This window comes from Nelusetta ayraudi, unplaced genomic scaffold (genome assembly GCF_046127955.1).
Source record: "Nelusetta ayraudi isolate G7.1 ecotype Tasmania unplaced genomic scaffold, CSIRO-AGI_Nayr_v1 ptg000089l, whole genome shotgun sequence".
Taxonomy (NCBI): domain Eukaryota; kingdom Metazoa; phylum Chordata; class Actinopteri; order Tetraodontiformes; family Monacanthidae; genus Nelusetta; species Nelusetta ayraudi.
In genome coordinates, this window is record NW_027466139.1 from 1,524,764 (window position 1) to 1,551,055 (window position 26,292).

The following is a 26,292-nucleotide window of genomic DNA, read 5'->3' on the forward strand; positions in this document are numbered from 1 at the left end:
TTATAGCCCCTGTACACAGGACAAATACAGGGCTGCAGGCTAAATGTAAAGATCACAGCGTTCAAACAGCAAAAGTTAGTCAGCCGCAGCAGCAATGCACATACTGACCGGAGCGAGAGGCACTAAATTCCTCTTTGGGTTGGGTCAGACTGGAGCCAAAGGCCCAAGTTAAGTAATCCAGGGTGGCCCTGTTTGCTGCATGACGAAGGGCGGCGCATCTCTCGCCCACAATAGCGGAACGGGTTTTTCTGCTATCTAGGCTCCATATAAAAGTCACTGACACCTGCTGCTGCGCTGACACTCCAGAGCAGCGCGAGCAGAGTGAGCAGAGTGAGCAGAGCAGAACCAGGCAATTGGCAGAGATGGCTGCAACTACAACTTCGTCGATGCCCAGCGGCTTTGGGATCTGCACCACGGCGCCGGATATACTTTACCTGCCAGAGCTGGTGAGTGGTGGGACACGTGCAGAGGGCCAAGCAGCCGACCTTGAGGTGCATCAGCAGGGGAACAGAAAGTTACCGTTTCTTTCTTTCTTTTGCTACGACTTTAGGCCTTTTTTTTTTTTAATTTAAAAAGTGAGTTTTATCATTTAAATTGAACTCATTTCAAGGTCGCTGGAAAAGAGGTGTGATTTTTCAACACACGCAACGACAAAGGCGCGAGGCAAAAATGAGCGTTTTATAGTGAAAGGGGAGAAGATGAAACAGGAGCACTTGCATCTTCTCACGTGTCACGTTTCACTCATATTGTACGTGTGCGAGATGGAAGAATGCAGCCAACACTGGACAAAGGGGGAGAGGGAGGGGGGAACTGCTTTGAGGTGTCATGGTTTTTTGTTATGAGCGATGTTGGCATTTGTTTTTGCTGAGTTTTCTTTGAGCTAATATTGATCCGGGCGAGAGTTGCCCTGCCCTGCGACACGGAAAATCCGGTTTCCTCCCTGCACGTGACTTTCAAAACCTACAAGGCCAAAGACAAAGTGGCAAAAGAAAATGTTGCATATGTGGTCCAGTGTGTGGCTTTTGTAGTTCTTTGTGGAAATGATCAAACTTCAAAATTGGTTATCGGCAATTTTGGTGAAAATATTTGGTCAATTGAAGCCAAAATTCAGATTCAAACTTGCCCTCCTGCCACTCGGACTTCTCACCTTAATCTGTCAGGTGGACTTAGCTTTTATCCACTGAATATTTCGCAATGTAAATCAACATAATCCTCTCCTCTGGGAAAAACTGAACATTTCTTTGTGTGTATTTATTTGACGCTGTGTGACTGGATGATCTAAGCAGTGGCTTGACTTTTGTCTTTTGTCTTTTGTCTTCTTGTGCTGCCTGGTGATTGCGCAGCTTTAAGCCAACAAAGGAAGTTTCATTATACGCAATTAAACGTTTTATTGGAGTGTTTCCAACGTCAACAGTGATGTTGGTCAGAGTTCAAGGCTCTCAATGGCAGAGAATGAGTTGACTCGGAGCTGCCTGGCTTTTTGAGGAGGACAGTTGCAACAGGTTATGACTCATCAGGACTCTGTGCAAATTCATACTTGTCATAAATGTTGGGACACAGCGATTCGTCGGTGGGGTTCGTCCTCTACGGCTACTGGTGTTCAGGGCGGGGACGGCTTTATAGTGTCAATGGTTACCTCGCAAGAACAGACAGAAGGGTGTTTCCCTGAAGAATGTCATCGCTCGCCGGTGCAATAAAAGTTGCTTTACTAGGCTTTGGGTGCGTTAAACAAACTTAAAACAGAAACTAGGTTTCCATCAATACTAAAACTGGGTTGTAATATTAGGCAAGGCTTGTGGCTGAGGAGGAACTTCCAACACATGTCATGTCATTTCCTGTAAAAGTAAAAAGGGCGCGGCCGGCGATATGTTATCTGCTTTTAATGATTTATGTTTTTATCGGTTTTCGATATGATTTTGGTTGTCAATCATTTATTGATACAAGATTGGACTACTGCGCTTATTATACATTAGTGAAAAGAAATATATATACGAAGAGTTTGATGCCACTCCTTCTTTAAAAGTCTTCTCAGTTCCTGATGACTACAATCTGAATTTCCATGGGGAATGTATATGCATTTTGAAAAAGGCATGCGTTGACTCATAAGTTCTAGCTTCACAATGATACGTACGTAACAATGACATGGACGTCAGAACTGTTTCAACGTGTTCTTTATAAAGTTCAAACAGCATGTTTGCTTTTCACTCACCGAATTTTTTATTGCGTTTGCACTGAATTGTCCACATGAGTTATGAGTTTGGAGGAGGGAGACGGGGAGGGGCAGTGGGCAAACACCACCTGTACAAGAGGCTGTGCTTTTGCAGAACTCTCCACAGGTGAAGCGGCGAGTTGATTCCACTCTCATGACCCGCTGTGATTACCCAGCTTCAGACTTTCACAAAACACTGCTGGGCGAGGTTCACCACTTTGTAAAGCAAGCACGACACCTCACCAGCTCTGAGACGCCTTTTGAAGCCTCTTTAGATCCACACTTTCAACAGGTTGTAGTGGTTGTTGTTGTTGTTGTTGTTGTTGTTGTTGTTGTTGTTGTTGTTGTTGTTCAAATCATGTTGGCCAAACTTTGTTTACAATTATTTTTGGCAGAGGCTGATCAGCGGTTTTGTAAACAGGCGTTAAGACGATGTTTAATCAATGACAGAGGCAGCCAACCACAGGGAGCGCCAGTCGAAATAGTGGTAGTGGATGAAACGTGTGCAGCAAAATAAGATGGCACACTATTCTGCTGCGCCACATACACCAGCAGTCAACAGTTCGGACTCACCCTAAGTCTTTTCTTTCATTCTCATGATTATTGACAATCAAAACTACGTACAAATTTGTTTTTCTTTGCTGCATAATCAAATGTATCCTGCACATATATATATATTGACGTCCTCAGATCACAATCTGCAGTGTAGAAAGTTGGACAGATAAAAAGCAATGCATGAGAAGGTGTGTCCAAACTTTAGACTGGTAGTATATATGTGTGTTGTGTGTTGTGTGTGTCTATCAAAGCAGGAAAAATGCAGCCCGAGAGGAAGTAATGGGTCATTATTTGGCAGGAAAACGTGACCTGAGGTGCAGAAAGCAGGAACATCACCACAACTGTCAGCCGCTGCTCGGATTTCATGGCTTCAGGGAGCTGGTCCACATCGAGTGGATGTGGAGCACACACTCCGAGCCTGAGTTCTGGATTGAGACGCGTTTCAAGAGTATATTAATCGTGCCATATTAGGCCAAACTGTCAGATTTTGCAGAGGAACCCGAGGAGCAGAATCGGGTTCTAAACAAGTACAAAAAAAAAAAAAAAAAAAAAGACTAAAAACTAAAAACCTGGGGTTTTGGCAGGAGGCTGTAAACACAGGGCTAAGTACGCTGTTCTCTGGAGATCTAAAGAGTTTTTTTTTTTTAATGAAAGAATGAAAATTAATGGGTGACTAGATTTACATACACTTTAGTTTTGTATTTCTATGACGGTGTTTCCTCCGCGTGACAAATGACTCCTTCCACTCTGCCCCCTGCAGGTGTTTGGTGGCCTGGTGTGGGTCCTGGTGGCTTCCCAATACATTCTTCCAAATAACCCAATGGCCTGGGTGATGTTCGTCTCCCTCTTCTGCTTCGTCATGACCCTGGTGTGGATGATCATCTTTGGGTTCGGCTGTCACAGGGACAGGTCCAGCTGGGCTGCCGCGGTGAGAGCTCACAGGAGGACGCAGTCGAGTCACCACACACCAGAGTTTTGATATGTTTCCTGATCTGCATGTATGTGTGTGTGTGTGTGTGTGCCCAGGATTTTGCTTATCATGGGCTGGCAGCGTTCTTCTACCTCAGTGCAGCTGTGATATTGTCTTACATCACCATCATTATCAGCTTCAGCCCAACATCCCAAATCTACAAGACCTACGTTTCTGCTACGGTAAGAACTCGTTTCAGGTTAAAAAAAAAAAAATCACCAACAAAACCTAAAATTGTGGTTATGTACAATGAAAGTAGTGCTAAAGTTTGTTTTGTTTTTCCAACTTACCATAAATATATTCCTGAATTACCGAAAATGCACCAAAATATACGACAAATGCACACAGGTCCTCATATTTTTTGCAGAATCAAAGTAAATTACATCTTAATATCCTTCTGATTAAAGAATGTTTTTTTTTTTTTTTTGCATCTCTGTCAGGTGTTTGCCCACGTCGCCACTGTCCTCTACTTCATCCACACCATCCTCTCCGCCATCCGGTGGAAACATTTCTGAGGAGCAGCGCTCATGTGCACCAAGCAAAAATAAGGAGAAGAAGGGATCAAATAATGAGTACTGAAGAAAAAAAAAAAAAGTGTTAGCCTCTAGTTATGCTCTAGCACGAGTACCAAAAATAATTTCAGGGTAAGACAGAAAATAAGGATTTTACATGAGTAAGAAATAAAATCTATATTCACTTCCAAATTATTCCAGTAGATCATTTCAATGTTACACACTGGTCCTTTAAGTTCATCTTTAGGAGCTCCAAGAAGCAGCAGGTTTAGCTTAGCGTGGCGGCGACACTGGGCACGACAGGCAACAACAATGTTCTGTGTTCCTACTCTACAGAATCCTGTTTTTTTTATTTTAATGGCATGAGGTCTCTGGCTGACATTTTTTGTTGTTTTTGTTGTTTTTTTTTATAATCAACATTAAAAGAGAATATAAACACAAGTATGATTTTGTGTTTCATTTCTGCCACTTCCTGCCGAGTTTCAGTGCAGTGAAAGCAGGTTTTATTGCAGGACGCTAGCATGAAACACAGCTGTGTACATGGCACATGATCAACCTTCTCATTCAACCTCTCCAGTTCAAACCCTCTGAGCTAACAGGTGTGTGAACCACCCACACACTTTCGAAAATGAAGTTGTCTTCAAAAAAGTTCCCGTTTACACAGGAACACTGTAAACGACCCAAAATGATGTAGTACCTATGCCAGGCCTGGTGTGGCGCCGCAAGTTTACTTCCTGAAGGCGGAAGAAGAAGAACACCTGCAGCACGCCGTGTTCATAGAAGCTAGTTCGGTAACAGCATTAGCATTAGCACCACTGCGAACAGGAAGAGAGATCGCTGCTGAAAAGACGGCGTGGATAAACGACAGAGTTGAACTTCCGCTTCGAATTACTTTAGAACACAAAGCCTCTAAAAGGTCCATGTTAAGGTTGCCTGGGAGTCGTGCTAGTCGTGCTAACATTTTTGTCATTTAGGTTTCCTGCCTCAATATAGCAGTCAGCCGACCCAAAAGAAAATGAATAAAAAGTAAAAGAGGAGGTGTTGACTCAGTGGCCAAAATGAACTGGACCATACAGACAAAGGTGCTCAGTCTGTGAAAAACAAAAAGTGTAAAGACCAAAGAGGCAAGATGCTTTTCCAGATTCATACTTTATTTCATTAGAACACACAATGTTTAGGAACATCTGACAACGGATGACGTCTGTTTGCAGTACTTTCTTTTCTCTACTATTTGGAATAATGTATCTCCAGTTGAACAGCATTTAATAACTGCAAAATAATAATGATAATGATGATGATAAAATAAAATAAAAAGTTATCTTGTCAGACAGTCCCACACACCAAGCCACACCCTCCAGCTGGAGTCGGTCCATGGTCCTCGAGGCCACCTGGACGCTACCAGACGGTGCGCTTCACGCCAGCCCAGATGGACCGCTTCAGTCCCTGCGTGGCCCGCACGTCGTCCCAGTGCAGCCGCGTGTTGGGAATCTCGTCCTCCGGCTCCGGCTCTGGACGCACCCCGCTCTTAGGACTGGCCACCACCATGGGCAGGGGGCCCCGGTGCGACTGGAACTCCACCACGTGGAGCTGCTTCTTGTCAGCCAGCATCTGGTTGGTCTCCTGAAGGACGGAGGGAGGAAGGAGGTCTAATTATAAACCCAACCAGAGACTCGCATGCAATGCAACTGATTCTCAACTTTCTAAAATCTCCAGCTTTCTTGGATGGATTTTCATCTGGTTGTTTTCATAGTCCTAAATATAGGACCTACAATAAAATGATAAAAACAAAAGTCATGTGATTTAAAGGTTTTAAAGCTATAGTGTGTAAAATTTGACCTGATTTACAATTTTAATATTGGTAAAAGCTTAACATACTGCCCATGTATACATTCATAAAAGTATATACTTGCAGTACAATACAAGTAATTTGGTTTAATTTGGTATATATAAGAATATACATCAAACAAGGGTCTTGCTCCCAGTTAGCTCCCATCTTGCACAACAACACGTCTAAGGAAGCCTGGTGTGGCCAGTCCGGCTGCCAGTTGACAGTGCGTTTCGTATTTGGGGTGACTGCTCGCGTCCTCAAGTAAACAAACCGCCACCGTAGCTCGCTGGCAAACTCAGGAGAGGGAGAGGGAGCGTGAAAGACGCTGCAATCTAAAATGTAACCACTTGATGTCGCCGTTTCTTTTCAAAATCTCCAAATATCACACGCGTCACCTGTAAGCCCTCACCTGATTGGCTAATCCGTTGAAGAGGGCCCGGGTGATGTTGAGCAGGTTGACAGATCCTTCCACTTTGCAGTACATGTCGCGGACGCCGATCAGCTTGCACAGTGTGATGACAGCTCGGTGGCAGTGGAGGCCGTAACCTGGAAGAGCAGCGCGTTGGCGTCACAGCAATCGAGTCAGTCAGTGTCAACCGACCGATTAATCAGAAGGAAGCTGCGGTTTGAATACAACACACTGGCTGGCATATTGAAATGAAAGTGCTGAATTCGCTGCAACAAGGAAGTAAGTAGACGGAACAGTTTAGAAATTCATTTGCACCTTCGCTTTGTTTCTTCATGCGGAGCGTTGTCCTTTTAAACTTGGACTCGATGTTGTGGTAAACTGTTGGGAGAAAGAAACAAACAGATCATTGTGTTTTGTGTTGCTCTCCTACAGGTGTTGTTTCTCCACCTGTCCACCAGGTGTCCCCGCCCCTCCCTTCCCCTACAGACACACGGCAGTGGCCTGCAGTGTGGGAGGCAGTGTGGCAAGTGTACAACTCCACGGGGAGAGGAAGTGAATAAATAAAGTTTGTGGCGGCGTCACTTCGCTCTTCCACTTTCCAGTTGGACTCGGACCCACTTGGTGAGCGGCGTCGAGTGTCGGGATGATGGAGGAGTTCCGGTGGAACATTCGCTTCTCACAGGACGCCTCCTGCTGCGTGAAAAAAACTAATCTGCTCAACTAAATGTCAAACATGCACACGTACGCACACAACACACAGACACACAATGACGGAACATTTGCTGAGGCTGCAGGAGGTCCAGGTTCATTTGGAAGCGTGTGAGTGTGTCAGACTGTTCTCACGCTCGCTTACACACACACACACACACACACACACACACACACACACACACACACACACACACACACACACACACACACACACACACACACACACACACACACACACAGGGCTAAAAATGTCATTTTTCATTCCACAGGGCTTCAGGCTCTTCCATCACAAGTGGCAAAGCTCCAACTAAAATCTCTGCTGGCAACGTTCAAATGTATTCAAATCCACTTCGCCGCTGCACTTTTTGCCATTTGTTTCGCCCGAATCGAAGCCCAGCAACACAAACCCCTCCTGGTCGAAAGCATCAGTGCCAACAACAGGTCAAAGGTCAGAGGAGTGACAAACAAAAACAAACAAAAACAAAGCAAAAGCAAAGTGTAAAAATCCACAGCTCACACATGGGAAGCCAAAGAAATACTAAAGTAAGAAAGTAGATGTGTAATATTTAGTGTAATAATGTGTATAATAAATAACAAAGCTATAGTGTTACTAGATGATGCACGGTCTTTTACACGCGTGGATGGATTCAACTGGTTTCCTGCTTTAGTTGTAACCTTAAAAACGTGAAAAAATACAGAATCCCTCACACACACACACAAACAAACACGCACAAACGTATGCACACACACTCCTGGCAGATGATAAGTTTGTCCACCTGTGGCAGCGACAGGAGCCGATGACTCACACACACATTAATCTTCCAAACTCTTCAAAAGGCCGAAGCAGCCAAGCAGCATTTTATCCGAAAAAAGGAAGAACAAGTGGTGCATTTTAACTGCGACACCTTTTGTCACTGGTCCATTTGCAACATTAAGCAGCACCTGTGACAGGAACAGAGGCGTCCAAGGGTCGAGGCGATGAAGGTGGAGGAGGAGGAGGAGGAGGAGGAGGAGGAGAGAAGTGGAGGTAGGAGAGGATTTGGGCTTTTTGCTTTGTTTTTTGTTTTTTTGGTGGGCGCATCTGCTCCTCAAAGTAAAAGCCCATTTATCAGACTCAGCTGGGAGTTCTGCAACACATCGGATCAGCAGAAGAAGAAAAAAAAAAAAAAGTCCTCAGGCTGAATCGACACTAACCAGCTGTCTGACAAAAACACGTTGTTCTTTCATAAACAGGGAGGAGGAAAAGATGGGACGCAGCGTCGGACTTCCACTATTGGGTTTATCCCACCCGCCTCCCCTGCCAAGGAAACATTCAATATACACTTTCAAAGCCGTTACAAAATGAATTGGGTTGGCGCCGCTGCTGGTTCACTGCCCAGTTGTGAGTTGAATCTGGACGGAGGCGCTTCTAAAGCTGCCGGCGAGTCAAAGCTGTAAAAATGCCGAACGGAAGGAGGAGATTTATTAAAAAGGTAAATTAATTCAGGACGGAAGCCGCTCATATTTTTTTTTATTATCCAGAACTTTCACACGTGAACAAAATGTTCGCCTTTCTCTTGCTACACTTTGTGGAAATTGTTCCTCTGTGATGTCACACAGGGTACCAACTCTCCTCTCCCAGCTGGGTGGTGGCTCCACTCAGTTGCACCTTCAACGCATGGCAGGTCCAACAAAGTTTCAGTTTTTGCAGGAAAACCCGAAAACCAGTTGTTTGTTTTTTTTTGGAGAACGCCGCAAACAGAGGGTTAACTGTGCTGTTTTAAATGCCTTTTCAAATCAGGACATTGTTGCAGGACCTTCAAAGGCTAAAAAGAAGCTATTTAATACAAAAGCAAAGAGGCAATAACTTACTGCTGTGGTCATTGTAGCGATCTATGCAGTAGAGGTAGTGCATGGCTCTGTTCTTGGCCTGCAGGGCACAAAGACAACAACAACAACAGAAGCATTAAATCCTGAAAGTTTTAGATATGCTTTTCAAAACAGTTTGTCCTTTGATATTTATTATATCAGGTGTCTGTCCGTAGCACAAGTAGTTTGGCACACTTGATGCACTTGCTGCAAACTCATTAAGTCGTTTTAGCGTCGCAAATGGACCGTAAACATCACGGTAAATAGTCGTGTAAAAGCCTCCAGACATCAATAAACACAAACCCTCTGCACCAATAACAGGGAGGGGGCGTGGCCAGACCACCTGGACACCAGAAGTGATTGTTAAGGAGGCTGAAGGACAAAAGAGAACTCGCCTTCCTCAGAGCCGTGTTTCTGTCTGCTGCTTTACCCAGCGCGAAGCCTGGCCATGGAGAGAGAGGGAGAGAGAGAGAGAGAGAGAGAGAGAGAGAGAAAGAGAGAGAGAGGGAGGGAGGGAGAGAGAGAGAGAGAGAGGGAGGGAGGGAGGGAGGGAGAGAGAGAGAGAGAGAGAGGGAGAGAGAGAGAGAGAGAGAGAGAGAGAGCGAGAGAGAGAGAGAGAGAGGGGGAAGGAGATAAGTTACTGATCTCCAGGAGAAACTTGTCTTTCCAGCAGCTTGACAAGGGAACTAAAGTAATGAAAGGCATGCAGTGCTAAACTACTAAACAGAATGAAGGGAGATAAAAGTTAGTATAAAATAAAAATAACATAAAAAAAAATCAAATCTGATGCTTCCAGAATATATTTATATAACATACACTGCAGTTGTGCAACGGGCAGTTTGTCCAAACTTAAAGAGACAGCCATCGTCATATAGAGGTGTGTGATGATGAAGTGTGTGTGTGTGCGTGTGTGTGTGTGTGTGTGTGTGTGTGTGTGTGTGTGTCCTCTGGTTAGAGCAGCACATTTAAAATGTTCAACTCCAAGTGATGCAAGCCAGGCAGCCAAGAACGTCTTTGGCCAAATGTTAAACTTGGATGCGTGCAGACAAGTGGCAGACCTGCGGCTCCGTTGCCGTTTCCCACGGCCACCAGGCAGCTGATGGACCTCTTCCTGCCCTCTTTGGCCGTCATGTTGAACACACTCTTCACCTGCAAAGCAACAACAACGACATCAACACAACCATCAACCCCGAGCAAGTGCCTCCATCAGCTTTGGAGGATTCTACAGGGGGGAAAAGCTGCAGCGAAACCCGGGTCGACGCGGCTGAGACGGAGGGATGCAATAACGTTGCCAAAACTCCAGGGGGCAGCAGTGACACACTGCAAATAAAGGACGCCGACAGCGGCAACACGAGGCCAGCTCAGTCAGAGAAGAAGTTCCAGGACGGAAGTGAAGGAGGAGAAGAAGGGAGAAGAAGGGAGAAGAGAGGAAGAGAAATGGATGGTGGCAGAGGGTGAATCAGCCTCTGCAGCTGCGAAATGTCACTGCAATCAATAAGCCACCCAGCGGATGAACTGATGAGCCAATTAGACCGAGTTAATTAAGATAATTAAAGCGCTGATTACCTGTTCTTTGCTTTAATATCTTCCAAATAAAGAAAAAGGTTAATTCATTATAAGAATGCAGAGTTAACATTGGCGCAAGCTACATTTAAAAAAATGAAAAAATATATATATATTTGTAGTTGAAGGATCAATTATAAAGGCCTGGTGTGTGGACCTCAGGAGCTGCTCCAGCTCGTGAACTTTGAGTGAATGAATTTGCTGTAGTGTAAAATGTAGTGCATGGACTTCAATGCTTTATTTGTGGCGATATAAAGGACAGAAGTGCGCAGTGGGTTTGTGATGAGGCGTCGTTCTCGCCTGATCACCGCGTAGTGCAGCTTTTCGATTCGCTGCAAAATGAGGAAGTGCATCTTTTTATTCCTTCAAGGATTTCTGAGCCCTCAGCTGATCCCATTGTGTGTGTGTGTGTGTGTGTGTGTGTGTGTGTGTGTGTGTGTGTGTGTGTCCGCAGCTGTGTTGTGTGTTCCCTCTGTTTTGGTGTTGGAGGCGACCCTGACCTCAATCCTTCTGCTGCGGCCCCACAGTCAAATCAGAAATCCGTTGCTGAAATGTTTGTTATGCAACGGCTGCAGGAGGCTGAAGGCAGCGGAGCTCCACTCCGCTGAAGTTCAACACTGTTTGGTCTTGGAGGACACAAGAACAAGGCGCTCACTGCCGGAGGTTAAGTCGTGGCATTTTTAGAATTCTTAGTTTCAGAGGGGAAACAAAACGCTTCAAATAAAAGTCCTGCAAATGATGTTCCAAACTCCCTGTAATAATCTGATGAAATATATTTGTTTCAAAGCGATTCAGGACTTATTCATCAGTGAAGTCACAGTGGAGCAGCCCAACACCGATCATCATTCAGACGACTAGAAGGGGCAGTTTGTGACATCACAAAGGGTGGATTTTCAACAAGAAAATTACTTCTTTTTTTTTTTTTTATCTGTTCACTGACGGGAAAATTAACTGGTAATATTGGTAAAAATGAGCAAAGTGAATTTTCAACTTGAAAGACCGGCACAACGGTCAACGTTTCTAAATTCCAGTCCACTGTGCAGGAGGGCAGCATTCAGCTGAGGTTCCTGCTGTGTGTAGGATGAAGGGAGCCGCACCAGATGGGATCTCACACACTGGGCTTTTTTTTTTTTTGCAACTCAAGATTCAACAAGTTTTCAATTCTCGCGCTGCGCCGCAGTTCAGTTCATGTCTGTCGATCAGTGAAGTTTCCATTTTAGGTGAAACATGCAGCAGCAGCAGCAGCAGCAGCAGTGTCGTTGTCGCCAGCCAGCCACTTGCCGCCCCAACAGATGGGCCAGATATTTTTTTCCTGCGCCGGATGAACGACAGCATGGCGGTGGGAGGACGACGATCTGAGCTCTCTCTCTCTCTCTCTCTCTCTCTCTCTCTCTCTCTCTCTCTCTCTCTCTCTCTCTCTCTCTCTCTCTCTCTCTCTCTCTCTCTCTCTCTCTCTCTCTCTCTCTCTCTCTCTCTCTCTCTCTCTCTCTCTCTCTCTCTCTCTCTCTCTCTCTCTCTCTCGTCTGCGTCGTATCTTATTTTCTCAATCTGTTGCCGAGTGGTCGCCGCCGCGCCGCCGTTCTGCGTTCGCGTGCCGCCGTCGAGGGGCGGAGTTTTTGGCCGTGTGGAAGCAGACGGCGAGGGAGGGAGAGCACAAACCTTCTCCAGCGCTACATTTTTCCCGACTCTGGCTCTGATTTAAGTCGACATCTTGTCTCCGCGCGCTCACTGTTGGCACCGAAATGGTGTTAAGAGGAATTTATTCATTATTTCAGCCTGCAAGTTGCGACGGAGGATCAAAAGTTGTGGAATTTCTCCTCTGAGTGCACACAAGAGATCCACTTTGTCTGAACCCACCGTGATGCTTTAACCACAGCACTGTGCCGTTAGTTTCTAGTTAGTAGACACTTTACTATCATTATGAATGTATCAGACGTCTTTATTAATCGGCTATGTGTACACGCGTATCTTCAATTAGCAAAATAGTACTTCTTCACCATCGTGGGTTGGTTTGACAGGCGAGCACAATCATTCAGGACTTGTTTACAAATTTTTCAATTTGGATTTTCTTTTGAACCCAAAATGCAATACTTGGATAAGTTGGAGGTTGTAACGTTTACAGGGCAGTTGGACGTCTTTTATTTCAGGTTTCAGGCCACTGAAATTGTAAAAACCCGAAATGAAAAACCAAAACGTTTCTCATCCACTCAAGATCTAATATCAGGACCTGCGTTACCTCACCAAACAAATTCAGCTAATGTCTTTTTATCTCAATTTCACTTTAGATATTAAGTTTTGTATGTGTGTGTGTGTGTGTGTGTGTGAGTGTGTGTGTGTGGCCACTGCTAACAGTGTCCAAAATTTAATCCAATTGAAAGTTCTTGCATCCGGCTCCAAGTCTGTTTACATTTTAGTTAAAACTTTCAAGGACGTTGACTTTCAGAGAGACGGAGAGGGGGGGTGGGGGGGGTGAGGCGAAGAAAAAGAGAACACAACAGCCCTTCCCCGACACTGACAAGCTCCATCTGCGATAATGAAACAAGCGACACAGTCGACACCACAAGCACAGATGTGATCAGAGCCGCTCTCCTCTTGGATTTCCCACCGTCCCGCTACTCTTCCTCTCACCTCCAAACTTTGCAACTCTCGCCTCAAACTTTTCCCGCGCGTCTCTCACCATCTCCTCCACTCTTCCTCCTGCTCGCACACCACCCCCCCCCCCCTTCCACCCCGCCCTCAGATGTGCTCACTAATGGCATGCCGGCGTCATCGTCCTTGGGAGACAAGCCTTTTATTCCAGTAAGGCTTTTTCATTTCATTAGGCCTGGATTTATAGTCTGAGTGTGTAGGTATCTGGGTTTGTGTGTGCCACACACACACACACACACACACACACACACACACACACACACACACACACACACACACACACACACACACACACACACACACGGGATGTATTTATAGTGTGTGATGGCACCATAAAAATCTTTGTCAGTTTCCAGGGGGGAAGCCTAATGTCTGTGGCACCGTTTGAAATTATGCAGGGGAGAGGGACGGGCACAGCTATTAATGTCTCTCTCTCTCTCTCTCCCGCACACACACACACACACACACACACACACACAAACTTTGCCAAAAAAAAAGAAGTCATAACCACACAGCACTGAAAATAATGGAACTGACCAAATCATTTTGTGGCGGAAGCCTCGACCTCGTCCTTGTTTGGACGGAGGAGACGGAATAGGAAGAGGAAAAGCTAGCAACCATTCTAGACGGCAAACAACATGGAAATGCAGATTTAGCGCTGTTTGTATCTCCATCCTATGCACAGTGGGCTCTCGCGGGACGAGATAAGGTGAGAATTACGGCTGAAGCGCTTCCCACCAGTCAGTAGAAACACCTGCAGATCGCAACTGTACTTTGTCCAAATTACGGACGCTTTTATTTTGCGAAAACCTGTCGTGGAAACGCAGCTGGTGACTTTGAAGGACAGGCTGCCTGTTCCTGAAGCCGACTGCTTCTGGAATCCCCTGACATTTTTAAGACCAATTAAAAAACAAAAACGCCATCAATTGGAGGTTGGCAAGCAGGATTTCAGAGTGGAACCCCGAGCAGATCGAGCCGCGGTGCAGCTGCAGTTCTGGAGGTGTCTCCTGGGTGGAAGATCATCCTCCTCATTTCAGGAAGACGCCGCTGTTTTTGCCTGTTTGTTTGTTGTTGTTGTTGCCAGAAGCTTTTGACAACGTCGCTCACCTCGTCTACAGGGAGTTTGAATGCCGAGAGCCATCAGTGTGAACGCACAATTAAACACAGTGTGTGTATTTAACTCTGTGCCAATGCATCTCAGTGGAGTTTAATGTTTAGGCGGAGCAAAACACATGTTTAGGCTCTTCCTGGAGAAACCACTGTGCGTGTGTGCGTGCGTGCGTGCGTGCGTGCGTGTGTGTGTGTGTGTGTGTGTGTGTGTGTGTGTGCGTGTGTGTCTTTGTGACCTTGTTGCATTACCCCCCATTAGTTATGTAGGATCCATTAGACCTAATTGAATTAAGGTAAAACACAGTACGACAGACTAGAATCTAAATGAACTGTGTCTGTCATTACAGCTTATCTTATGGTGAACGCACGCACGCACACACACACACGTGTCGTGCTGTACTTTATCTTTTTCAATTAGGTGCAGCTGGAGCTCTTTAGTGTGTGGCGTATCGAGGAGGGGGAGGGGAACTTAACCCAACTGAGTGGAAGCTCATTCAATTATTCAACCGCAGCGCTTCAGTTTGTAGCAACGGCCAATCCTTTTCAATCACAGCAGTCTTACATTTGAGCAAAATCCAATCGCAGTTGGAGGAGGCGAAGCTGTGGCAAAACAAGATTTCATTCTTTGTAAACAAAGAAACCAGCGCCAGTCGGTGTGTCCAGGAATGAGGAATTTGTTGTGTTTTTTTTTTCTGAACTCCGTGCTGCCTGCGAGCAGACGGATCAATAGTCCTCTTTAGTTAAGACTCTCCTGCCGCAGGACGCGCTGAACGCAAGTGGCAGATGAGGGAACATTCTGAGAAGCCGCAGTTGGAAGAAGACATTAAATCCAAGCACAAACCAGCCGCCGCTGGCAGCCGGGTGCAGGCGGCACACTGTGCCTACACTAGTTTCCTGAAACCCCCCCCAACCACTTCCAGGATTCTCTGCATCGTTATTGACCGTCGTCTGGTTGAGTTACACGACTGGTCGTCAACGAGCAGGTCAAAGGCCACAGAGGTCCAGTGGGAAGTTTGCTGCTGGTTTCAGCAACTCTTTGGGGTTTTTGAACTTTAGTTTCCACTAAAAGAAGCAATCTGAAGATTTTACTTTGGGTTCTGGTAGATGAAAAATATTGTTTTACCGTTGCATGATGGAAGTGTTGTGTTAGCATCCTCTTGTAACTGCTGCCTCTGGTTAATTTGTGTATGGTTTGGGGGCGACTGTAGCTTCAGGAGGGAGAGCGGGTTGTCCAATGACTGAAAGGTTGGCGGTTGAAATCCCGCTCCATCTGAGTCTGTCGCTGTGTCCTTGCAAGACACTTAACCCACACTGCCTCGTATCAGTGCCTCCAGTGGATGCCTGGTGGTTGGAGGGGCTGTTTGGTGCAGACTGCCTGCCACATGTAGCTTACCTCCACCAGTGTGACTGTGGTGCTAATGAATAATGGGTTCAATGTAAAGTGCTCTGGGTGCCTTGAAAAGCACTGTGTAAATCCAATCAATTATTATTTTATTATTATCCTGCGATGTTTAGAATGTCTCGGTTTTCACAAGGTCAGAATAAAACCCAAGTTTCATCATGATATCAAAAATAATAATAATGCTGACAGATGTGTTTGTGGTCCAGTCAGGGCAAAGACAGCAGACGGACACTCACCTCAATGACGCGGGAATCAAAGTCCTCGTAGGTTTCTGCAGAGAAAAATTATAAAAGCCAGTCAACACTCAGGGGCGCGCACACACACACACACACACACACACACACACACACACACACACACACACACACACACACACACACACACACACACACACACACACACACACACACACACACACACACAGATTTAAAACGAGCCTCTGTTGGCATGACAAATACCCAGAGGGCTTTGCAGCGGAGTGACGAGCAGAGGCGTTTTATTGTGGGTGACCTCTGAAGGATGTTACCTTCCCGACAGCAGCCTGTTTGCCGCTGACTAATTAACGGGAAACAAAGGAGCGCTCGCTCGCCGGCTCAGTGGAGAAAACACACGGGCACGCGCACGTCTCTCCGCCATCTGTGAGACATGAATCCTGATCAGAGAGAAACGCTTGAGTCCCTGCCGCTGCCTTCAGCCTTCAGCCCCTGCACCTCACGCTCACAAAGAAAAAGCACGAGTAGCGACGGTGAGCGGAAGGGGGGCTGGGGGGGCGGGGGGGTGATTGCGGAGCAGCGAGGGAGCGAGATTGAATTTTTCACGCTCCAAGAGCTCGCTAGCAAAGTGAGCAGAGAGCGGAAACGGCAACGCAAACGAGGAAATTAAAGCAGAGGAGGGCGTGAATGAACGGCAGAGAGAGCAAATCAGGTGGAACTGCGGCGCTCCTCAGGGCTCCTGCAGGCAGGTGCAACTTTATCATCTCAGATGGGACGCCATTAAACGCAGCGCTGCGTTTAACCTTCAAACTCAGGTCAAATTCCTCAAAGACAGGGAGAGAATAACAGTGCAAAATAAACGGTCCAACAGTTGCTATTTTACTGTTTACTGCGTGCTGCATAATTCACCAGCAAAGCACCGCAAGGTCCCGTCAACACTGTGCTAACGTCGCTGTCGCAGAGAGTCAGAGATGGAAGGAGGAGGGGAAGTGTGAACCTCCAAGTGAGCAGAGGAATCACACACACACACACACACACAGAACAGAGTTTACAAGGAGCAAAGGAAAAGAAGGGAAGAGACAAAAAGGGGAGCGAGGAGGAAGTGAGATGGAGACAGACGTCTGAGGGAGCGGGTGACAAAATGGACTCACGGACGCCGAGAAATGTCGCTCCAAAATTAGAAAACTGTCCCACTTAATATTTTGGCACATTCTGATCTCATTAGTGGTCCAAATGGGCCACAGTGCTGGCCTCGTACTCTCTTTCTCACAACACACAGGCGCACACACACAGTTTTCCTTCACTGAAGTCACTGGCGGCTGAATGGGCCGAGTAAAACAACTGAAACAACGTTGCATCACACACTGCTTGTTAGGTGTATGTGTGTGTGTGTGTGTGCTTACCTCCGTTGGGTCCAGGGTCGGGGGGGCCCAGGCTGATGCCCCCCCACGAGTTTCCCGTCCAACCTCTTTCCCTCTTCACCTTGGTCTTCCTCTTCTTCTCCCACTCATCCCTCTGCCGCACTGCAGGGAATGAAGGGGATCCAGAATTAGGCACCGACACTCAATGACTCGATTATCACCCACAGTTCAATTCATTATTGTCAAATGAATGGTGCCATTAGCGTCAACAAATGAGTTCGCGGGCGACACAAATTAGCAGCCTCAATATCCGAGCCGCGCCGCTGGCAGCCGGGGATTCTCTCTCTCTCTCTCTCAGAGCCTTCCTGACATCTGGCACTTGAGCTGTTTCCCACCTTGCTAGCTTGTGGGTTCACCGTCAGTACAGTCATGGAATACCAGCATGAGCGAAAAGCCAAGACTTGACTGGCACATGTTAGAAATGGCAGGGAGGAAGAGGAAGGGATGCAATATGGTCACGGGCAATTTGAAAGAAGGAAATAATCTGGATGAGTTTTTAATGCAAGGGGAAAAAAAAGTTTGTAAAAAGTCTCTGAATAACAGAATAATGGCCTCTTCATGTCTGTTTTCCTGATGGTATTTCTCACTGCTCTTGAAATGACAAACGAATTACCAACAAAAAAAACGATAACAACAATCCCTGGAGGAAATTCTAACCCATTTGCTAAAGTCACTTTGTCATTGTTCACTTCCTGCGGTTGTACCTAGCTCAGCGTGCACTTCCTGCTGCTCAGCTTCGCCCCTCCGGCTCATATTCACCCGAGCTCCATCCTTCAGCACCGGAGAGTTGAGTCCGGGCCAGAGAAAACCACCGCGACCTGTGGGTGGAAGCAACTACAGATTAATACTCCTACTACAACTAGATATTAATTTTGACATTGTTTCAAGGCCAAGACAGGTTTGAAGGTACTCAGATTCAGACAGTGATAAACGTGCAGCTGATTTCTCACCTTCGCCGATTTTCTGTCCACGGTTCAGATCTCTTTTCAGTTTACGTTTGGTCCTCTTTCCTCGACCCTTCCTGCCTCCAGCACCCGTCTCTGCCAGCACTCCTCTCCACAGCTCATCGGCGGTCACTGGAAAGCAGTCAGAAGTTTAAGATTCATTAACTTGACCAAGAACTTTGCAATGAACGGTTGGATTAAATGTGGGTGCTCGTGTAGGTCGAACGCAGAACTTACATTTGTTGAAGAAGCTGCTGTGTCTGCTTTGCTGCCATGTGGCTGCAGAAACCAGCGGGACGGAAGGGTTTCTCTGAAGAGAAGCGGCTGAAGCTCGGCTCAGTGACTGGGAGACCTGAACTGCTCCACCGAAGATTCGAAGAGGCAATGCACCTAAAATAGAAACAATATGTTTACTCAGAGATGAACCAATAATGATAATATTGCGCAATTGCTACACTCCATTATATGCTTGTCTTCTTAATACGTTGAGGACAACAGAGCATCTTACGGACCGAAAACAGGAGACGTATGGCTAATGTTCTGTATTTAATTCAAGGGCGACGCTGTCGTTCGAGACGTAAATTAGAAAAAAACAAAAAAACAACAACAAACAACCCACTAATGCACCTAAGCTACTTCAACAAGTAAAATTTGTCGTGACTAAAATCAGTTTATCCCATGACAGGCGACCTGCAGCGACGACAGGCTGGCCACGGGACGGTAAACAGAATCACCTAAGACGTAAAAATAACATTCCAGAATAGAAGCTTGATAAAAACGCATGAATGAATAAATAAAACGGGATTATTGGAAGACTAAATTGGAAAAAAGGAGAATAAATGTACCTCCGACAGTGATGCGGAGGGCACAGCACACCCTTACGGACGCCGCCATATTGAACTGTGTGGGGTCCTTCGACGCAAAAACACAAGACCCTGGCGATGCCTGTACAAAAATAATAAAACGAAGTCCCGCTTTTTCCTCCCCTGAAAAAAAAAAATGAAATGTAGAAATATTTTTACATTTTAAAATAAAAAACAAAGCATGAATTGTACGATGGTGTGTGGTTGTGGTAGCGTGTTTTTATTAATTAATTTATTTTTTCAAGACACCCTCTCTGGCAACACCAAATGTCAAAACATGACGTCAAGTTTGAGTTAAATTTATTTTTGGTTTAGACTTAGCTTCTTTTTAGTCTTTTCATCACTACAATTATTCCTCGACTGGTTTTCATATATATGCTTTTCATTTGGAGTCCTGGCTCACTAGTCTTTCACTGAGTGTAATTGCTATACTGATATAAAACAAAACAAACCAACAAAATGGTTTGATTAAAATGTATGTCAAGGCTCTCTATCAGCTTTAATTAAGGTGTCTATAGCCACTAACAACAAAACAAATATAAATCAATTGACCATTTTGCAGATTTCTTTGCTTTGTAAATCTCTGTAAATGATTTTTGGCATGTGTTTTCCGCTGATCTGATGAGTGCTCAGTTCCATGAGGAGGGTAATCACCGGAAAAACAAATTAAAGACACTTTTCCAGTCTGTCTGTTGATTAGCTGTATTCATAAGACCCAGATGAGCCTTGATTTCTCACATTTCAGCCGATAATAGCTATCCAAGCAAGAGATGTGGAAAAATATACAGAGCTGGAAAGAAAATTGTGGAGGATGGAGGAGGTGAGGGTGGGCTAACTTGTCATTCTAAACCAGGCGCGCATCAATTTCACCTCATTTGAAATTTCTTTAAACATAACAAACATCCATTTTCTCCAGTAGATAATTTCCACTGAAAATAATATGATGAAAAATGAAATAAACAGCCACCCAGCGGTGTGACAGCAGGAGGTAGGTGGTGCCTCTGAGGAAATCATATTGTTCCAACAGCTTTTTTTTTTTTTTTTAAAGATATACATATATATGAATGATAATTACTTGGTAATGACAGTTATTGCAGGATTTATGTAAGTGAGCGAGGGAGAGTGAGTCACTTTTCTCGGCTTGCTGCAATTTTGTGGAGTGGAGGAGTGAAAAGAGGAATAACATTTTTGGGCAGTGAATTCAGAGCAGTTTAGGTCAAAGTAAGAAAACTCTGTGCTGGTGCATCATTATAAATCCATCCACTGACGCTGCTTTTGACTAAAAAAGTCGGAGAAATTTTGACTTTTCAACATGTAAACCTAAATACTACAGTTCAAGCAGGCAGGCATATCCGGCAGCAAGGTTGGCTTATGCTATTTTTGACATGATGTTCATCAATCTTTTATGATGTTATTATCCAAGAGTTTCTTCATCCCTCATGACACCAGATTTTCCTGAAAGACCACCGCCCACACTTCCAATCTAAGAGTGTTTTGTTCTTAGTGACACTTGTTATTCTTGAGAGAAAACCTATTCCAGAAATCTACAAGTCTCCAGGAATCTAAATCAGGTCCACCACCTGCTTTGCACTGCACGCGCCATGTGGCCATGACCAAGCAGAGCAGGACAGAAGCCCCAAGAAAGCATCAAGAGATCGGCAGAAGTCGGACAGAGAGGCCGTTCCCCGGGGGAATCTCCCGATGCAGTTGTCTTCCGGCTCATCTCAACGCTGACACGGATCGATGCCGTGACTCCCTGTTGTCGCCTCGCTGACAGCCCCTCCTCCTCTCGCCCCCCCTCTTCCTCTCGTATTGCCAACGAGACGGGACAGGAGGCAAGGCGAAGCGAGGCCACTTCACACCTGTAGGAAGTGATGAGTGTCACTGAGTCGTGCCCGACACGACCACAGCGACAGGAACCCCTTCAAGCAATCAGGTTATAGGGGGATGAAACATTAAATGAATTATGAATGTAGCTTGGATGTGTCCAATGTCATATGATGTGACGTATGCTGCGAAACTCTACACCTTTGCCTCTGCGTGGTTGTGCGACACCTGAACCTGCAGAACTGGATCAAATCTGTATGCACTGTGGGTTCGTTTATGACTCACCACAGCGTTAATGACTTTCACGACATGTAGAGGAAATGCTCGGATGTTGTCCACAGTGACTCCAGTGACACTGACAGGAGCAGAAAAATCGAGCTGGCCAGTGGCCAGGTTTACAAGGTAGAACTCAGGGTTATTTTGGCTGTGAATATGATGTTAACGTCGTCTCATGGTAAACATCTGGACGGTTGAGTCCTACAGACACGTGGGGGACAGCAGACAGGCAGCCTGTTGTTGTCCCGCTGTTCTTTTCTCTCTGCTGTTGTTTGTTGCGTGTCGGGCTATTTGACCACAACACATGAGCACAGGAGGGCCTCATTAACTCTGTAAAGCTACAAAATGTGTCTTGGAAAATGTCAGAGGCGTCATCTCAACACAAGAGTGAGCAGCAAACGGGTGATATTTGGAACTGACTGGACTCTCCCTTTAACTGAGCCTCTCTGATGAATCTGTAGAGACGGTGACTCAGTGACTCAGACGTTGTACTTTATAGTACAAAAAAAAAGAAAAGTTGTTCCTGTCATCTCTGAGGAAGATTCATTCCAGGACGGCTCCCTCCGGGCTCTCTGGGTTTCAGTCCGACTCACCTTTGTTCCGCCGAAAAAGGCTAACTTGACATTTAAGCGCAGCCACTATTTAACCTCGTCTCAACCTCGGCCGGCCGCCGCCTTCCCTCTGGATGTCTGTTCATTATTTGAAATTTGTCTTATTCTGCCACTCTTAATGTCAGCCGCACTCTGTCATCCTTTGGAGCTGCGCGAGTGGCCAGAAAAGTGATGACAGCAGAGTTCACGTTTTCACCTGCAGTGATGATGAGACCATCGCCATCCATTATTCATCACCGCTCACTCCGCCTGGCACTCTGATGACACAGTGGGACGCTGCTCCGACTCATAGGAAAACTGTCTATTTATTAAAGTCACAGCACTTCTGGAAGAGGTTCGTTCATTTGTCTTTTGCATTTTTTCCCCACACTGCTCTGAAATCATAAAGTTGGTTCAAACTGCATGAATGTGTCGGAATGTAACGACCATCTTGGTCTCATCTCATCTGACAAACTCCAGAAAAGTTTAAAGCTCAAATGCCTGATTCTCATTGCATATTCTTTTTTGCAATAATCTTTTTTTGCTTCACTGAGATTTTATTTTATTTTTTTAATTAGCTGTCATTTCTTGGCCTGTAATAAGAAAAAGAAGAAATGAAAAAAAAACTGAAAAGGACCAAACATCACTCTTCACCGACTAATCTGACTCTGCGGCCGCCTCCATGACAGTAGTCGGAAGTAACTCACTGTAGTCAAAAGTAAATATATATAGAGATATTTTCTTAAAATTATCGATACAAAATTTTACTCTGTTTAGCGATCGATACATCGATTAAAATATTGACACGCACATCACGAGTGACAGGCCTATGCACACAGGCGTCCATTAGGTGGCGCACTGCCTGCGGTGCGGCCAGTCAAGCTAACGCAGCCGGCCTCAGCGCGGCACGTTGGGGAAGGGCGGCCGCGTGCCCTGCAGTCATGCAAAAAGCCAGTTGCCAGTCGGAGCGAGTGAGAAATGTGTTTTTAAAATGATTGCTCTTCCATTATTCATTTAACCGACATTATGCACTTATTACACTTGTTGAATAATGTAGGCCGGTAAATAATTCACGGCGAGATAAAATTGGCACCCGGCTTTTTTAACCGCGGGTTTACAATTAGACGGTGATGGGAGCGAGCAAGAAGAGGGAGGATGGATATAAAAGAGGGGGATGAACCTGAGTCAAGCGTGAGCTCAGCCGCTCCGAGTTCACGAGGTTGTTATTTATTTACTTTGAAGTGACAGAGACAGTGACCTCATGACGGGGGAGAAGAGCAGAGAGGGATTCGGGGAGGGAAGTGAGATGACAGTCAGAGCACGGTAATCAGTCAGGCTCGCTGCCAACATCGGGCTAACAGCCCACCGTGTCAGAGAGAGATGTTTATGGCTGCTGAGCCGTTGGATTTGAGGAGGCATCAGTCCCGAGATTCATTTTAGTCTACAGTCTGTCGCTATCACGTCCATCTTTTTATTCTGATTAGCGTGGTCCGGAGAAAACATCCCAGAATGTGGGCAGGGAGGGAGAACTGGCCTCTGAAGATGCAGAGGCCTTGACTCAGTTGTACAAAGAGTACAAACGATAAGTTGGCGGCAAAACTTCATACACGAATGCATGTAATGAAAAAAAATACATTAGAAACATAACTCCGCCCCGTGTAGCTCTCTCATACACACTCGCACACGCATGTACCTCCAGCGAAGCCGAGGGTGTTTGCTTGACTCAGATGACGAGTTACATAAACTTCTCCGCTGCATCTACAGCTCCACTTGCTTTCAATCCCCTGAGCGCTTCCACAACCCTCGCCTCTGGTGGCAGCACCGCAGGGGAAACCTTTCCAGGGACGGGAAATACACGCTCACATCTTTGCTGTTTTCCCTCAAACTTAGATGGAAAAATCAGTAGACTACCCAAACTTGATATTGAGGAATTGATGCTTGCAGCCTCAACTAACATCCAGAGTTTCACCATGTTATGCGGCTGAAGCGCAGGGCGAGTGCAGCGTCCTGGGCGGCGGAATCTGCTGAGGGAGGCTGCGAGGAAATTCTCCAGCAGCCAATTTTAGTGATTGCCTGACGAAGTGTGAAAGCTTGACCTTGCCTCGGCGCTGTTGTGTCAGGGTCACTGGTGATCTCTGCGACTTCAATTATCCGTTGTGAAAGCCTATCAATGAAATGTGGAGGGCCGTAGAATAATTTCCCAGGGAATGTTCCCCTGAGGACGGCCAGTGCAGGAGGAGAAGGAGAAGGCGGAGGAGGAGGAGGAGGAGGAGGAGGAGGAGGAGGCGGAGGAAGAGGCGGGGAGATCAGGGCCGTGGAACCTCGGCTTCATCTGGGCAAACCAGGCCAACCAGGGGCCGGCGGAGGAAGTTGCAAGGTTCATATAGTGTGAAAATCCAGCACACAGTTAAAATGTAGAGGCTGCTTCCGCAGGCAACACATTAGCTCTCAAAAGGGGTCCTGATCTTACTTGATCTGGTCAATGTTTTAGCTCCAGGGCAAAGGCAAAATACAAACATTCATCTCTGATTAATTAACTTTGTAACCAGTCGCTGTGAGTTGAACAGTTGACCACACTGATGATGATCTAATTTACTGGATTGGTAATTATTTTGATGTGATTTGTTATTTTTGTATTTCTTCAATTAGTGACAATATATGTATTTAGGGTTTGGGTTAGGGCTTTAGGAAACCTTGTGTCCTAACAGTAAAATGCATCTCTGTGCAATCCCATCACTGCTGTATTTGCTCCAATCAAGAGGATGAAAGCTTTTTAACCTAAAGGATTGCTCTAAATTCTTTTTTAATTTGATGGAAACCCACTTGATGAACTGCCTGTAAATAGAAAAATCTAAATGAAATAATAAAGATTTAATGGCTTTTCTTTTCACCTGTTTAAGTGCTAAAAAAAAAAAAAAAAAACACGCTTCTGGAATTTAACCCTTTGTGACATCACAAAGACCGCTGCTCACTGGAAAGCCTGGTGTTGCCTCTGAAGCTAAAACCAGCGGGTTTTTTTTTTTTTTTTTTTTGCAGTAGGCAGTAAACAAAGGGCTAAATATGCTTTTAACATACCTTTTAATTTCAGGTCTACATTTGCAAACGGTGAAGGTGCTTTTTGTTCGGTCCAAACAACAAATTACGTAATGAGATGCAGCCTGAAGGCACTTGGGCATTTCCTACAAACACATTTTCTAAATTTTCTCCCCCACCCTCCCTCCCCCGCCACCGCCCGCCCCCACTTGCCATCCCACCCGCCCCAACCCGTGTAATGGGCGACGCCGTGGCCTGCAGAGCCGGCAGAGTCGTGATAACGGCGGAGCGGCGCAGGGCTGAGGGCGTCGCAGCCCAACATTAAAGTTCCTCCGAACTCCAGCAACTTTAATTCGCTGTGACGCGGAGAGACGTAGCTGTGAGCCACAGCATGTACGCTGCAATTAGGATCAGTGAACCGCAGCCGCCATGAAATAATCACGTTACGCCGCCGCAGCGTCCCTCCGGCCCTGCAGACGGCCGCCGGCGCCGTTTCTTCACACTGGAGGTCGGGACGCTGAGAGGTCAGCGCACCACCAGCGAGCGGCTCACACAGCTCACACAGCTCACACTGGTCCGGCCGTGGTGGCGGCGCTTCCACATTTAAACACACGCCAGAGTTCAGAGCAACAAAGATAGCAAATGCACACGTTGTTCTTCCCCCTTCCTGTTATATGGATTGTATGTTTTTTTTTTTGTTTTTTTTTTTTGCAACTTTCAGTCAGAAAACAGACAGGGGTGTCCGTTGTAGACACAGACAGTGCCCGTGACGTTGGAATCATTTTGGTTTCAAAAAAGAAAACCCTCTGTTTGTTCCTATTGAAACGCATTGGGTGCAATGCCAAGGTGAAATGGATTCGTGCTTCACGCATGACGCTCGATGTTTATGGGAAACTGTGCATATAATACAAATACCGCGGCGCTCTAGCAAAGCATTTGAACAGTTCTCCAAGTAAAAGTGTCAGCACGCGTAAATATTTTTCCTAACAAGCAAACAGGAGTGACTCAGCAACACCTCAACACCGACCCCGTTCAAACCGTCAAGCCATCGCAACCGGTGGGCGATGATAAAGCAATTTTAATAGCTGCAGTATTTAAAAAAAAATGGACTCAGTTGAAAGTGTGAATCTTCAGAAACTACTCTGTGTCGTCGCTATGTGGAGTGGTGTGTCTGCAAGGACACGCACTCAGACAGACGCACAACACGCAGTGCAAACACAGCGACGCAGTCAGAGGAGAGCAGTTTGCACTCCACTGGGGGCCGATGATGGTCATGATGCTAGAACACTGCCCCACGGCTCATTCACTTTGCTAAGTAAACACACACACACACACACACACACACACACACACACACACA

The 26,292-nt window shown here is 45.9% G+C and overlaps 2 protein-coding genes across 2 annotated transcripts; one reads left to right on the forward strand and one right to left on the reverse strand.

The window, feature by feature from the left end:
- The first annotated feature begins 102 nt into the window (after positions 1–102).
- On the forward strand, positions 103–4,687 carry LOC142901596 (myelin and lymphocyte protein-like). The gene is made up of 4 exons (XM_076046166.1): positions 103–446; positions 3,525–3,692; positions 3,791–3,916; positions 4,175–4,687. Exons 1-4 carry the CDS (start codon positions 363–365, stop codon positions 4,247–4,249), a joined length of 453 nt encoding a protein of 150 aa, XP_075902281.1. The 5' UTR covers positions 103–362; the 3' UTR covers positions 4,250–4,687.
- Positions 4,688–5,376: 689 nt separating this feature from the next.
- mrps5 (mitochondrial ribosomal protein S5) lies at positions 5,377–19,301 on the reverse strand. Its single transcript, XM_076046137.1, has 12 exons — positions 19,189–19,301; positions 18,581–18,733; positions 18,350–18,475; positions 18,104–18,217; positions 17,382–17,501; positions 16,003–16,037; positions 10,101–10,191; positions 9,438–9,484; positions 9,046–9,103; positions 6,799–6,861; positions 6,484–6,620; positions 5,377–5,866 (listed from the first exon to the last, which is right to left on the reverse strand). Exons 1-12 carry the CDS (start codon positions 19,235–19,237, stop codon positions 5,642–5,644), a joined length of 1,218 nt encoding a protein of 405 aa, XP_075902252.1. The 5' UTR covers positions 19,238–19,301; the 3' UTR covers positions 5,377–5,641.
- Positions 19,302–26,292: the final 6,991 nt, after the last annotated feature.

Bases quoted from the DNA above. Each gene is read 5' to 3' on its own strand.
- LOC142901596 (XM_076046166.1), top strand. From the start codon at position 363: ATGGCTGCAACTACAACTTCGTCGATGCCCAGCGGCTTTGGGATCTGC. The intron at 3,693-3,790 runs GTGAGAGCTCAC...GTGTGTGCCCAG, and splicing joins GGTCCAGCTGGGCTGCCGCG to GATTTTGCTTATCATGGGCT. The intron at 3,917-4,174 runs GTAAGAACTCGT...CATCTCTGTCAG, and splicing joins AGACCTACGTTTCTGCTACG to GTGTTTGCCCACGTCGCCAC.
- mrps5 (XM_076046137.1), bottom strand. From the start codon at position 19,237: ATGGCGGCGTCCGTAAGGGTGTGCTGTGCCCTCCGCATCACTGTCGGA. The intron at 18,476-18,580 runs GTAAGTTCTGCG...ACTGCTTTCCAG, and splicing joins CAGCAGCTTCTTCAACAAAT to TGACCGCCGATGAGCTGTGG. The intron at 18,218-18,349 runs GTGAGAAATCAG...TTCCACCCACAG, and splicing joins TGGACAGAAAATCGGCGAAG to GTCGCGGTGGTTTTCTCTGG.